The sequence below is a fragment of the Belonocnema kinseyi genome, chromosome 2, assembly GCF_010883055.1.
Source record: "Belonocnema kinseyi isolate 2016_QV_RU_SX_M_011 chromosome 2, B_treatae_v1, whole genome shotgun sequence".
Taxonomy (NCBI): Eukaryota; Metazoa; Arthropoda; class Insecta; order Hymenoptera; family Cynipidae; genus Belonocnema; species Belonocnema kinseyi.
The window spans coordinates 124,959,866-124,973,273 of record NC_046658.1 but is presented as its reverse complement, the minus strand read 5'-3'; the positions used below and the strand labels follow the sequence as shown (position 1 = coordinate 124,973,273).

The window sequence follows — 13,408 nt, the reverse complement described above, 5'->3', positions numbered from 1 at the left end:
TACTAACTCAAGAAATGCGAAGGTCACAATATCAGAGTACACTTGAAGGGCGGCAGTACAAAACTAGATAACAAATATTTTTATCAGAGAAAGATTGATTATTTAAAAAATTCTCAAAAAGTCAAATGCAGTTTGGGGTCAATGGTTTTTTTTCTAAATCCAGGGTGGCCGCTATTTTTAAATTTTCGTCTCCCGGCTTTTTCCCGGTAAAAGTTCGTGTTTTCTCCCAGCTTAGAAAAAATATACTCTCTTTGCAAAACCTACAGTTTAAAAAAAAATTATCAATTGAAGGCTCGGAAAGCAGAAACGAACGAGCGCTGAGCAGTAGCCAGGAGTGGGGATGGTGCGCAGTAAAACGCGTCGAAAGAGAGAACGCAATTCGTTCTCTCTTTCGGCGTGTTCTCTGTGCACTATCCCCACTCCTGACTACTCCTTGAGGGCTCGTCCGTTTCTACTTTCAGAACCTTCAATTAATCATATGTAAAAAATGTAGGTGTAGCACGGAATTCGTTCTCTCTTTCGTCGCGTTTTCTGCGCGCCAGCCCCACTCCTGGCTACTGCTCGAGCGCTCGTTCAGTTCTGCTTTCCGAGCCTTCAATTGCGGAAGTCTATGACTACTAGAAAACCTTTTTACGAGAGATCTACTGACATACTATTGTATATTTTTGTTAAAATATGCACTTTTTTGTAGAAAAATATACAATGTTTTACAAAAAAATACAATTGAATGCAAATAGACAGAAAAATTAATTTTATTTAAAAAACTTTATTTAAAAATGAATATAATTTTATTTTGCAAGATATTAACATTCAATGACACACTCACCTCTTTTGTATTAATAATAGAAGGATGGATTTTATTATTCACGAAATTCAGGGAAATTTTCTGATATTTGGCAATTATTTTTGAAAAATTAATATAATACACCTGAAAACTATGCGAAGCATTAAAAATTACTATAGAAAATAATGCAAGTCGTTAGGAAGTTTCGTTACGTTTCTTGTCGTTCTTTTTATATAAGATATAATTATAATTAATCTCTCGGGAACGAAATATGTTCTTTTTTAGTGGAAATGAGGCGATACGTATTTTTCCGAATTGCAAAAAAAAAAGAATTCTAAGATGTAATGTTAATTTGCATTTTTTACTTTTTTTAAAGTATCCGAATTTTTGCTTTAAACCTCTATAACTTTTGACCCAATTGAGATATTTATTATTTTCTTTTTCATTCTAATAGTAGCGGTTTTTCTGAAAAAAAAATAAAAGTCGATTTTCAAAATAAACCCACCTTTAAATTTGTTGCTAATTCATTTTAAATTTTTACTTTAACTTATACATCTGAAAAAGTTCAATGAAATATATCTCTTGTTTTTTGTGATATCTTTTATGGTTTACAAGAAAAATTCAAAAACTGCACTTTTTGAAAAAAAAATCTCCCAGCTTCAAAAATTTTTTAACCCACATGATGCTGATAAAATGTCTTTCTTCTATTACTAGAAGCTTTTAAAATATTTTTGAAAGAACAAAATGAAGGAAGAATTTTCTAATAATTTTCTAGAAACAATGTTAGAAAAATATTTTCATTCTCCTCATTACTATCAAATATCTTAAGAAGCTTGAAAATTTTATTTAAAAATCCAAAAAAGTATATAATTTGTTTAGAATGTTCAAAAATATTTCCAAAATCTAAAGAATTTTTCAATTTTTTTTAGAACTTCTAAATATGTTTTAAGAGGATTTTAATCGTTCCTAATGTGTTTTTTAAATGCTAGAAATTGAAATTATTTTTTCTTTTAAATAATACAATTTTAAGATAAGAGTGAAAAACGTAAACATTTAAAAAGATTTTCCAAATTGTCGATCAAGACACTAGTACAGAAAATTTAAAGGCAATTTTTTTTATTTTCAGGATTTTTTAACAAACAAAACAAATGAAAAAAATTTCTTAACATTTATACGTAAATTAAAATAATTTTTTATTTTAAATAATGCATTTTAAGATAAAAATTTAAAAAATGAAGCATTTGAAAAGATTTTCCAAATTTTTGCAAAAAATGTAGGAAATTGCAAAGCACTTTTTTCATTTTGCAGGATTTTATAAAAAAAAAACTGTAGGAAAAATGCGAGCCATTTTAAAAGATATTTAGAATTTCTTAAGAAAATTAAAAAAATTATGTAGACTTTAGAAATATTCATATTGAAACATTTTAAACAAATTATATATTTCTTTAGATTTCCAAATAACATTTTCAAGCTTTTTGAGATATTTGATATGGTTTGAGGAGAATGGAAAAACTTTGCTAACATTTGTACGGAAATCGAAATAATTTTTTATTTCGAATAATGTATTTGATTATTAAAATGAAAAAATAAAAAATTTAACAAGCTTTCGCAAATTTTCGATAAGGAGTTTAGTCTAGTAATACTTTACAATTTTTTAAAATTTTTTCTTCTGATATTCGCAATTGGGTTTTAATTATCTGAAGACCCACTCTGTAAATGTATGTTGAAGACGTTGAGGCGAGCCTGCTTTGTTTACTCACATCTGTTCCGGGCGTTTGGCTTGCTTCTGGAAATAGTCATAGGAAGGGTACTTTTTTGCTGAAAATTGTGATGTAACTTTAGAAATAAATAATTAATAAAAATTTCCTGAGAAGCGTTACAAAAGCTTTAATATACCCTAAAATTTTTTCATAAATCAGCAAAATATTGTATTGACTGAACTGCTAAAAAATCGAAGTTTGAATATAACAAGTGAAATAACTATAGAAATGTTATGACAGGCAATTACCTGAATAATAGCACTGGATCTTCATCTACACAATTTATCTTAAAACTTTTAGACGAATCAGTTGTATATTTTAGGCTGCAGGTCAACTAAACTGCTATAGGTGAACTAACAAAAAAAGGGGTTAGGTGGATTAAAAGTTAAAGACAATATAATTATTTTCTATATGGTGTATTTTTTTACTTAGATTCAATTCACTACTGCGAATCTTTATTACAATTACCAGAAGTAATTCCATTAAACTACCCTATGATGGCATGAACTATCACTTTGTTCAATGAAACTTGAAACAGTACGTTTTTAGGGTCATGAAGTGAAGTTGCAAAATATTTTATTTGCCCATTCAATTACATTCAGAATAGAAAATAGAAAAACATGTGATGGATTTTTTTAGTTTGATTTTACATTGTTTAATGTACATACATTCTTTTTTGAATAATCATAATTAGGAGATAATGGAAACAATTGTATCTCGGACCGTGTCATATTCCTCTCGAATAGTTCGTTTAATCCCAGGAAGTATCCCAGTTACAGAATCGAATAGTTCATCAACAGTAAATTTTCGGAGAAATTTATTAAGAATATTTATTAATCGATTATTAATTGCGTCTGTCAATTCTTTTTGGTTCATTTCGATGGCAGTAGGTCCAATTTCAGAAATAACATAACTCATCTTTTCAGATATCATTTTGTCATCATATAATCCATCGGTATAAAACTAAAAAAGAAAATCGTTTTTTGATTCAGATTCTGGAAATTTCAATTGAAGAAAATAAATCAACAAATAATAATATAAAAATAAAAGTTTTAACTTCGCGGGTAGAAATTATGACTTGGTTCTTGAGAGGTCCTGTCTAGATTTCATTTTTTTTATCGAGGCCCTAAAGTGGCTATCTATCGAGGGCGCAAGCGAAAGTGTTACGCTCAGCTAGCGAGGTCATCAGTAGGCCACCCAATAAGGGCCTATTAATAGGGTCTTTATAGAATCTTGATAGTCCCTCACACACTATTATTCAAAAGCATATGCTATTGTTTCTTATTTTTTTGCTTCAAATCAAATATTATTAAATTATTAAAAAATTGATCATGCTTTAAATTCTGAAGTGTGATGCTATGGTTGCAGTAATATTAAAGTTTAACCAGCACATTGCCATAATCTATTATCAGAAATTTTTGATGCAAAGAAGGAAAATATTAATCCAATTGTAAAATAAATTTTCTTTGCAAAAGTTTAATCTAAAGATTTTATATACCTTTCTGTAGCCTCTGAAAGACACTCCTCCGTTTTGTCATATTTTTTATTAACATTCGATTATTAACTATACTCCCCGCGCACGTTATTCTAAAACTAAACTTATTGCTAATTTCAAATTAAATCGATCTTTAAGAAAAAATCGTTCAAATTTTTAAGGCAACAGATGTTTGTAAGGCAAAAAATGTTTTAAGGCACCAAATGCCTCGTGAGAGCCAATATTTAATTTAGGCATAAAGAGGCAATTTCTACCCGGGTTCAATAAGAATTATAATTAAATAAGAAACATACCTCAAGACCTCCAAGAAAAACTTCCGATTTCATATATTTTACAGACGCTTCTTTATTTTTGAATTGAAGAAAAATATCCGAAATAAATGTTAAATTCTTAAACTTGTACCTGAGAAATTATATATTAAAGATAATTGTTAATTAAAAATAAGTAAATTAAATTATTCAGGGTTGCAACAAAATCTCAATTTCGAATTCCTCATGACTTTTCTCTGACAAATTTGTTTCATTTCCTGGCCGTTATGAACTTTTCATTTAGGCATAAAAATTATTTTACACCTAGGGGATCAATAATGTTATAATAATAATAATAATTTAAACAATATTATGTTATTCTAAAAACTCTTAGTATTCATAGAACATTTTATGTGGGACCATGAACAATATACGTAAGAAATGCGTAAAATACATGAATTTTCAACCAAATAGTTGAGTTTTCAACACAAAAGGATTACTTTAAAACCAAAAATGGAAAAATCAAATTTTCAGTTGAAAAAGGGCAATTTTGAGAAAAAAAGTGCATAACTTAATTTTCAGTTCATGACGTATATTTTAAACTAAAATTATGAATGTTCCACCGAAGAAATAACTTTTGAACGAAATATAGTTGACTTTTCAACAGTTCAATATTCAGTTAGAAGAATAAATTTTCGACAAAAAACGGATTTTCGCCAAAAATATATCAATTTTCAACTGTACATAAAAGAGTTAAATTTTCAGTAAAAAAACTAATTTTTAACCAAAACTGAAGAAGAGAAATTTTTAACCAAACATGGAATAGCTAAATTTGCGTTGAAGAAATTAATTTTCAACCAACGAATATATATTTTTAACAAACCAATCAAATTTTGAAAAAAAGAGAGTTCTTAACCAAAATCCACATTAAGTGAATTTTAACCAAAAACAGTTAAATTCAACCAAAAAAGGCGAATTATCAAGAAAATACATTGATTTTTAATTAACAAAAATAAAGTTTTACCAAAAATGGAATAGTTCAATATTCAGTTAGAAAAATAAGTTTAAAAAAAAAACGAATTTTTGCCGAAAGCAGATCAATTTTGAACTTAATCTAAAAAGAGCTAAATCTTCCGTAACAAAATTCATTATTCACTGGGTAAAATCAATTCTTAAAGAAATAGTTAAAATTTTAATCAAACAGTTAAATTTTAAACCAAGTAAATGAATTTTTAATTCGAGATGGAAATTTGTTAACAAAACATGAAATAGTTAAATTTAAATTGAAGAAATACATTTTTTAACTAAAGAGAATATTTTTCAAAATATCAATTAAATTTTGAACAGAAAAAGGGTTTTTAACTAGAATCATCAACCAAAACAATGAATTGTAATAGAATAGTTCCATTTTCAACTGAAAACTTGCATTTTGAATGAAAAATATTATTTTTTAACAAAATACATCGATTTTCAACCAGATGATTGAATTTTTAATGAAATTGTCAATCTTAGAGTTCCAAATGTTCAAGCAAAAAAAATTAATTTTCAACCGAAAATATGAATAAGTTACTGAGAAGATTAATATTCTACAACAAGAATTAAATTTTTAACAAAGTATACGCATTTTCAACCAAATAGTTGAATTTTTAACAGAAAAATAGAAATTTTCACTAATGCACAACAAAAAAAATAAATTTTCAACCAAAGGGATAAGTTTTCTGCGAGAGTTGGTGTTTCAACCAAAAAAGATGGTAATTTTACACCAAAAACTGTTGAATTTTAATTACGAGTAAAAAGACGAATTCTCAACAAAATAGTTCAACAATCAACCAAAAGAACTGAATTTTCAATACAAAAATTTTAACTTTTGAGAAAAAAAGATGCACTTTCTAATAAAAGATTAACTTTTACCCTTGAAAGAATCATTTTTTAACCAAAATGGTTGAATTCTTAACCAAATAATCAGATTAATTTCAAACTCAGTTAATAAAAAATTCCCTAACTTGTAGCAACCCTTTCATAAAATTATTATTTAATACTGTTCAAGTATTTACACTGCGTCTCCATTTCCGAAAATGTTAACAAAATCCATCACTCGGCCATGACTTATATCATAGGATGATATATTTCCTTTCAATTCAGGCCAATCAAAACCTATGCTTATTATTGATATTCCTTTAATTTCTGCTTTAGTAACTTCATAATTCGAGAGACCAAAAATACCTATATTGAGAACTGAAAGATTTGCTCTGAAATGTTTTCAAATTATGAACAAATTATATCAATTAGTAAGTAGTTAATAAATGAATAATTTAACATCTTCTGTTCCAGCTTTTTGTCTTAAAAATGAAAACCTTAGAAATTAAAATAAAATGCAATATTTTTGTATAAAAATGTAAAATTAATAAATGTACCTTATATCTTCTGATTTTATTGTTGTATTCACTGGTCCTGTTTCATAAGGATCCATGGAGGGAATTCCAAAAAATTTGCTTCCATGTTTTATAACTCCTTTCAACTCTTCCAATAATTTTTTGAAAATTTTGTTCACTGTACCATTTGAAACGTCAGCTAAAGCTAAAAATAAAACTCCTTTAATTGTTTAAAGCTTCTCAGTAAAATTATTGTTTCATAATAAAAAAGTTTTGCTCAAATGTTTTAAAATATTGAAAATTGCACCTATTTCCTACCATTTTTTATAGTTTCTGAAACGTTTTCTGCATCAGCACGACTAGCTACTAAAAGTGCCGAGAAAAATAATGCTACTTTCATTTTTCTTGAAAAGTTTGCAAAATACCAACTTTTTTTCTATACTAATTCCCCTGAATCTCAAAAAAATGTTATATATTCTAAGAATCAAAAATTTATTTTTTAGACTCGAGTTTTTTATTTTAATGGTAAAAGGCTCTACAATTTTTCAAGGGTAATACATATTCCATTACAGATCGTATTTATAATGTAAAATATTTTAGTTTCTTTTACATAAAAACTGATCGTATGCAATTTCCAATACTTTGCTTCGCTTCTAAAATAGAATCTCTAAAGGTCAGGGATTTTTTATTCTCATAATTCTGATCAGATGATGCGATGCGTATCCAAATTTAAAACACAAGAAAAACGACTCACAAATTTTAATTATAGTTCAAAATAATATAAGAATTTACTTTTGATAACAAATATATTTATAATTTGTAATTAATTAATTAAAGTTTATAAAATCGCAGAATCCTAAAACACGACGAAAGTGCGCACTATATATTGACCAGACACTATGCAGCCACGAGAAATACTGACTTAAAACATGAGATACGAAGGCCATATTATCAAAGTACAGTTGCCACCAATATTTTTCACTTAATTATAAATAATTTTTGAAAGCTTTTTTTACCACTTAAAAGTATATAAACGTGCGAGTTTTAATAATTTACTAAATTAAAATTGAATCTTTAATGATTGCTTCGGTTAAATAATTTTAAAAAAAATTGCCACAGACCGCATTTGAACCGTGAACGCCTATATGGATGAGCTGAACGTTGGCCAATTATGCCACCCAGGCCTCGTAATAACGTAAGCCAAAAATGATTTAAATTAAACTCCCTTTGTTCAGAAAGGGCACAATTGTCACAGGTTCAAATCCGGACTAGGACAGACTTCTTTCTTGATCTATAATAAATTATTTCTTCTAAGTAATCGCTAATCATCAAATTTTAATTAATTAACACTTAATTGTGAAAAAAATTGTTTTAAAAATAATATGAATGAAAGAATATGGATAGTTTTGAAGTGTAGCTTTTTTTACAAATACTTTTATTCATTCAAAAATATATTGAAAACATAAAGCGATTATTCAAATAAATATGTTAAATAGCCACGAAAATGTTATAAATGGATTGAATTTGTTATAAACTAATACAAAGTTTTATGTGTTTATAAATAAAATTACGCTGTTTCACGGAATGACCGGCTAATTACTTATCAATGATTAACATACTTCTAATAAATCGAAAACATTTGATAATTGATGAAATGAACATACTTAGCAAATGCATTGTTCGGCTATTTTTCAGCATTTAAAATTTGTTCTTTCTATTTTATATGCATAGTTTATAGATTGTAGAATATAATTATGGGTTCAAAATTTAAAAATTTCACTGAAATTTAAAAAATTTTAATGAATTTGTCTATTAGATTTCTGTCAGTACAAGTGGGGATTTCGAGTCTCATAGCAAGAATTTTGAGTAAAAACTCCAAAATGCAATCCAAATTAAAAAAATTCTTCTTAAATAGTCAATTTCAATCAAATTTATTAAAAGTTAGTGTCAGGAGAAACAAAAAATTAATTAATTGAAAGTGTGACTTCATTTGGAAATTGTATTAAATTGGCCGATTTTCATCAGAGCATGTACAAGGGGGTTTTTAAAATCATAAAATATGAACTTGAAGTCAAAATTCAAAAATTTATAAAAGCAATCAAAATTTTGGAAATTCTTTTTAATTAGTAGACAATAAAAGTCGGCAAAAGGTAGGATTTACAACTATTTACGTAAAGTCGTATATCTAGTTACTTATTTCTATTTCCTGCGATAGCGCAATTTAGGACTTATTAGCAAGCGAGTGAGCGAGCGAACGAAAACGAGAGTGCAAGCGAGAGAGAGAGAGAGAGAGAACATGAGAACGCAAACGCATCTTTGTCTGCTTAACTTTTACTTTACCATTACTTACAATTTTCACGCTTCTAATCTAAGCGACTTCCGTGTCCTTCTTTTTTCACTTTTTTATACCACCATTTACCTCTTTCACGTGCATTCCTTCATTCTCCCTCATTCGCTCCTCTAGCACCCTCCAACTCCTTCATCCATTCTTCTCCTAATCCATCTTCTCCAAGAATCTTAACCATATTTTCTTGCCAGCTTCCTTTGTCTTCCATTCCTCTCCTACATCCTTCCCATACATGCTCCTCTGTTGCCTCCTCCCATTCACATATTCTACACTTTCTGTTCTCTTCTTTCTCCCAGTACATCCCCTCCCTTACCTCTTTCCCCAACCTAAATCTTGCTATTCTGGTCCACCTTCTCTCTCCCCATCCTTTTTCTAAATACTTTGGCACTTCTTCCTTTTTTATCATCTTATATCATTTATTGTATTTTGATTCCTCAATCGCCCCCATCTTTCTATTAATTATCTTTCCTTCTCCCTTTTTTCCAATTCTTCATACTTTACTCCAGTCCCGTCTTCTATTTCTCTATCATTAAAGAACTCCCTCCTTTCTTCTTCCCATCTCGTTAATTCGATCGCCTTCCCTCTCCTCTCTTCTACCTCCATCAAACACTTTCTCGCCAACTCTCCTCCCTTTCCCTTCCGCAGCTTCGTCTCAAATTTCCATGCCCTCTTTCCCGCTCTGATACTTATCTTATCCCTTTGCGCTTCTTCTCTCACCCTATATCCTAGCGTTCTCCAGTCTGCCCCTAGTGTCTACCTTATATACCTTTCTTGTAAACTCTCAATATCTTTCCTTTCTTTCCATCCCCATATCTCTGCTCCATAACCTAATACCGGACATACCAGCTTATCAAATAACCACATTCTCCTTTTCCAATTTGTTTAACCTTCTTTGTCCTATTCCCTATATCTGTTTCATTACCCCTGCTGCTTTTTTTTATCCTTTCTCTTACATGAGCTGTATGATCTCCATTCGTTTGCACGATGTATCCCAAATATTTATACTCTTTGACTTCTTCTAACTTTATTCCTTTCCATCTCCCTTCCATTCTTACTTCCTTTCCCCTCCTTTTCTAAATCTCATTATCTTTGTCTTTTCTACATTTTTTCTTTTCTACATTTACATTCAACTTTTTCCCATCTAAGTATTTCTCTAATCCTGTAATTAATCCCGCCATCCCTTCTTCATCCTCTGCCATCCTACTTGCTCTCCTACCTTTACCCTGCTTCTTGTCTCTCTAAAAATTTCTGATACTCTCTTTATTAATCCCTCTCTTATCCCCTTTTTTATCATAACTTTTTCTATTTCTCCTCGGTTTAATGAGTCAAACGCCGCTTTTAAGTCCACGATCATTGCTATTATTGCCCCTTTTTCCCTTTTAATCCTCTTATTTACTAGATAGTTCAGAACATATATGTTGTCCATTACCCCCATTCCTTTTCTAAACCCTGTCTGATTCGGTAACTCGATCTTTTTTCTTCAACTTCTATCTTCAATCTCTCCGACAAAATAGTTACATATACTATATACAGTGTTGGCATCAACGTCACCCCCTATAATCTTTAACCTTCTCTCCCTTGCCTTTCTTTACTACTGCTTTACTACTCCTTCTTTCCATAAATCTGGCCACCCCTCTCCTCTCCATACTCTATTACACATTATCCATGCCCATTCCTCTAGTTCCTCCCCTCCATATTTCCATACTTCATTTGGAATCTCATCCATACCAGGTGCCTCACCATCCTTCATTATTCCTAAAACTTTAGCTATTTCTTCCCTTGAAATCTCCTCCTCCTCGTCTCTTTCTCTACCATAATTTCCTCCCTTTACAACTTTTCTCTCTACTCCTCCTAGCAAATCCAAAAAATATTTCTCACATTCTATCATTTCAATATCTTGGTTTACTCTTTTTCTTCTTTTTCTTTCTCTATTTACTACCTTCCATACCTCTTCTCCGCCTCTTCCTCAAGCCTTTCATTCTCTTCCTCTTTCTTTTGATAACACAACTCAGTATACTCTTTCTTTTTTTACCTATATTCTTCCACATTACTTTTTTCTTTTCTCCACTTTCTTAATTGCTTCCTGACCTCCTTTTTTTCTCTTTGCAGCCCTCATCCCACTCACTTCTATTCCCCCCTTTACTAACTTCATTATTGTTTGTGCACTCTAATCCTATTTTTATTTCTCCTATCATTTTTTCCATCTCCTCGTCCACATTTCCCTCTCCCATTTTAACATTTCTTATTTTTTCTCTGAACTGTTCTTTTTCTTTCCTTGACCAATTCCCTTTTTCTACACTTTTTACATTTGCTCCCCTTTTACTCATATTGCTATTCCTTGTTTGTCCCTCTAATGTAACTATTAAGGGAAAGTGATCCGAATCAATATATTCTCCTACCTCTAGTTTCTTAACCTTCTCTCTTACCTCATCATCCACTATCACATAATCAATTACCGTTCCCCTTTCAATTCCTAAGCGTGTATATTCTCCTTTTTCATCCCCTTCTATATTCCAGTTTAAGATATACCATCCCAACTGCTCCAAGCTCTTCAACAACTTTTTTCCCTTCCCATTTAGTACCTTATCTTTGGATTTTCTTCCTCTCTCTTCTCCCCATTCTCTTTCTCCTCTGTCTCCTGTTCTCGCATTAAAATCACTATCTATTATCTTTTATTTACATAAATCCCCACTACTTTCCACTTCTCTCCTCCCATCATAGCCTCTTCTACTATTAATCCTTCTTTTTGTTCATTCCTGTCTTTCGAGTCAAAATTGAAAAATTCTAAAAAAGCAAACCAAATGTTGGAAATTCTTTTTAAATAGTACATTGCAGTACAATTTACTAAAACGTAACGTTACGGTAAAAACAATGAATTAATTTAAAATTTGACTTCATTTAGAAATTTTATTAAATTGGCTGCTTTCTATCAGAATACGAGGATTTCTTAAATCGTAAAATACGAATTTGGGGGCAAACTTCAAAAATTAAAAAAGCAATCAAAATTTTGCAAATTCTTTTTAATTAGTAGATTTCAATAAAAGTCGATAGCAGGTGGGATTGTTAGTAAAAAAATACAACTCTGCGGCCAAATCTGTAAAATTCCAAAAGTTGACTCACATTTTGAAAACTGTATTAAATTGTTAGATTTCCATGAAAGTCAGTACGAGTGGGTTTTTGGAGTCATGGAACACAAATTTTGAAAGAAAATTACAAAATTCAAAAAGGGACTCAATTTGGAAATTTGATTAAATTGTTTAATTTATATCAAAGTCAGTAAGAGGCGTTTTCTAAGCGTACAATACGAATTTTAAGTCGAAATTCAAAAATTCAAAAAAGCAACAAAAATTTTGTAAGTTCTTTTTAAATCGCAGATTTTAATGAAAATCAGTAAACGTTGGGCGTTTAAGTAAAAAAAAACGATTTTTAGGTTAAATTAAAAAAAATTTTAATATGACTCAAACTTTGACAAATTTATTTTAATGAACGTCAGTACGATGGAGGTTTTCGAGTCATAGAATACGAATTTCGAGTCAAAGTTAACAAATTCGAAAGAATGCCTTGATTTGAATATTTTACTAAATTAGTCGAATTTTTTTACACAGAACACGAATTTGGAAACAAAATAAAAAATTCTCAAAGAGACCTAAATTTAAAAGAAAAAATTTTTGAACTAAAATTCGAAAATTCAAAAAGGTAATTCATATTTCGAATATTTGATTAGATTAGTAAATTTCCATTTAAGTCAGTAGGAGGGGGTTTTTTGAGTCACAAAACACGAATTTGGGGATCAGAATTAAAAAATTTACAGAGTCGAAACGAACAAAAAAATGGTATTAACCCTTAAACGGCCAAAACGCCACTACCGGTACACTGCTTTTCAACGGCCAATAACTAAGACTATTCGACACTAGAAAAAATTGAGACATATATATTTTTATTGCTTAAGATCTCTTCTTTCCGACGATGCCAATGAAATTCCTCAAAAAATTTATTTATTATTCCAAAATGCAGTTTAAACAAAAAAAAACCTGATTTTTCGTGCCTATTTTTTTTTTGTGAACCACTTTTCGAGTCTGTAATTAACCTGGAATCTCACTAACCGGTGGAATAAATGTCTAAACTTTGAGAATCCATGGTTCAAAGATCGATTTTTCGTTTTAGTATTTTCAAAATGGCGTCTTAATGGCAAAATTTTTGTGAAAAAGTTCATGAATTATTTTACAATAAACGATGCGCTTTTCGGAAAAATCATCAAGAATAAAAAGTTCTTGTAATCAGCCAAGGAGTACGCCTGATTTTTTTTGAAGCGTTTTGAGCAAAATTTTGGATTTTGCATATGAAAAATTTTTGCAAAATTCAAAATTTTGCTCAAAACGCTCCGGAAAAATTCAGGCGTATT

General features: G+C 29.7%; 2 protein-coding genes across 2 annotated transcripts in view; one reads left to right on the top strand and one right to left on the bottom strand.

Annotated features, from left to right (window-relative positions):
• Window positions 1-13,408, top strand: part of LOC117182975 (acetylcholinesterase-like) — a 356,413-nt gene that overhangs the window by 90,708 nt on the left and 252,297 nt on the right. The gene's annotated exons all lie outside the window — the stretch shown is intronic.
• Window positions 2,982-7,541, bottom strand: LOC117168288. Its single transcript, XM_033353811.1, has 5 exons — window positions 6,978-7,541; window positions 6,702-6,864; window positions 6,342-6,536; window positions 4,333-4,441; window positions 2,982-3,507 (listed from the first exon to the last, which is right to left on the bottom strand). The coding sequence occupies exons 1-5, from the start codon at window positions 7,057-7,059 to the stop codon at window positions 3,235-3,237; spliced, it is 822 nt and encodes a 273-aa protein (XP_033209702.1). The 5' UTR covers window positions 7,060-7,541; the 3' UTR covers window positions 2,982-3,234.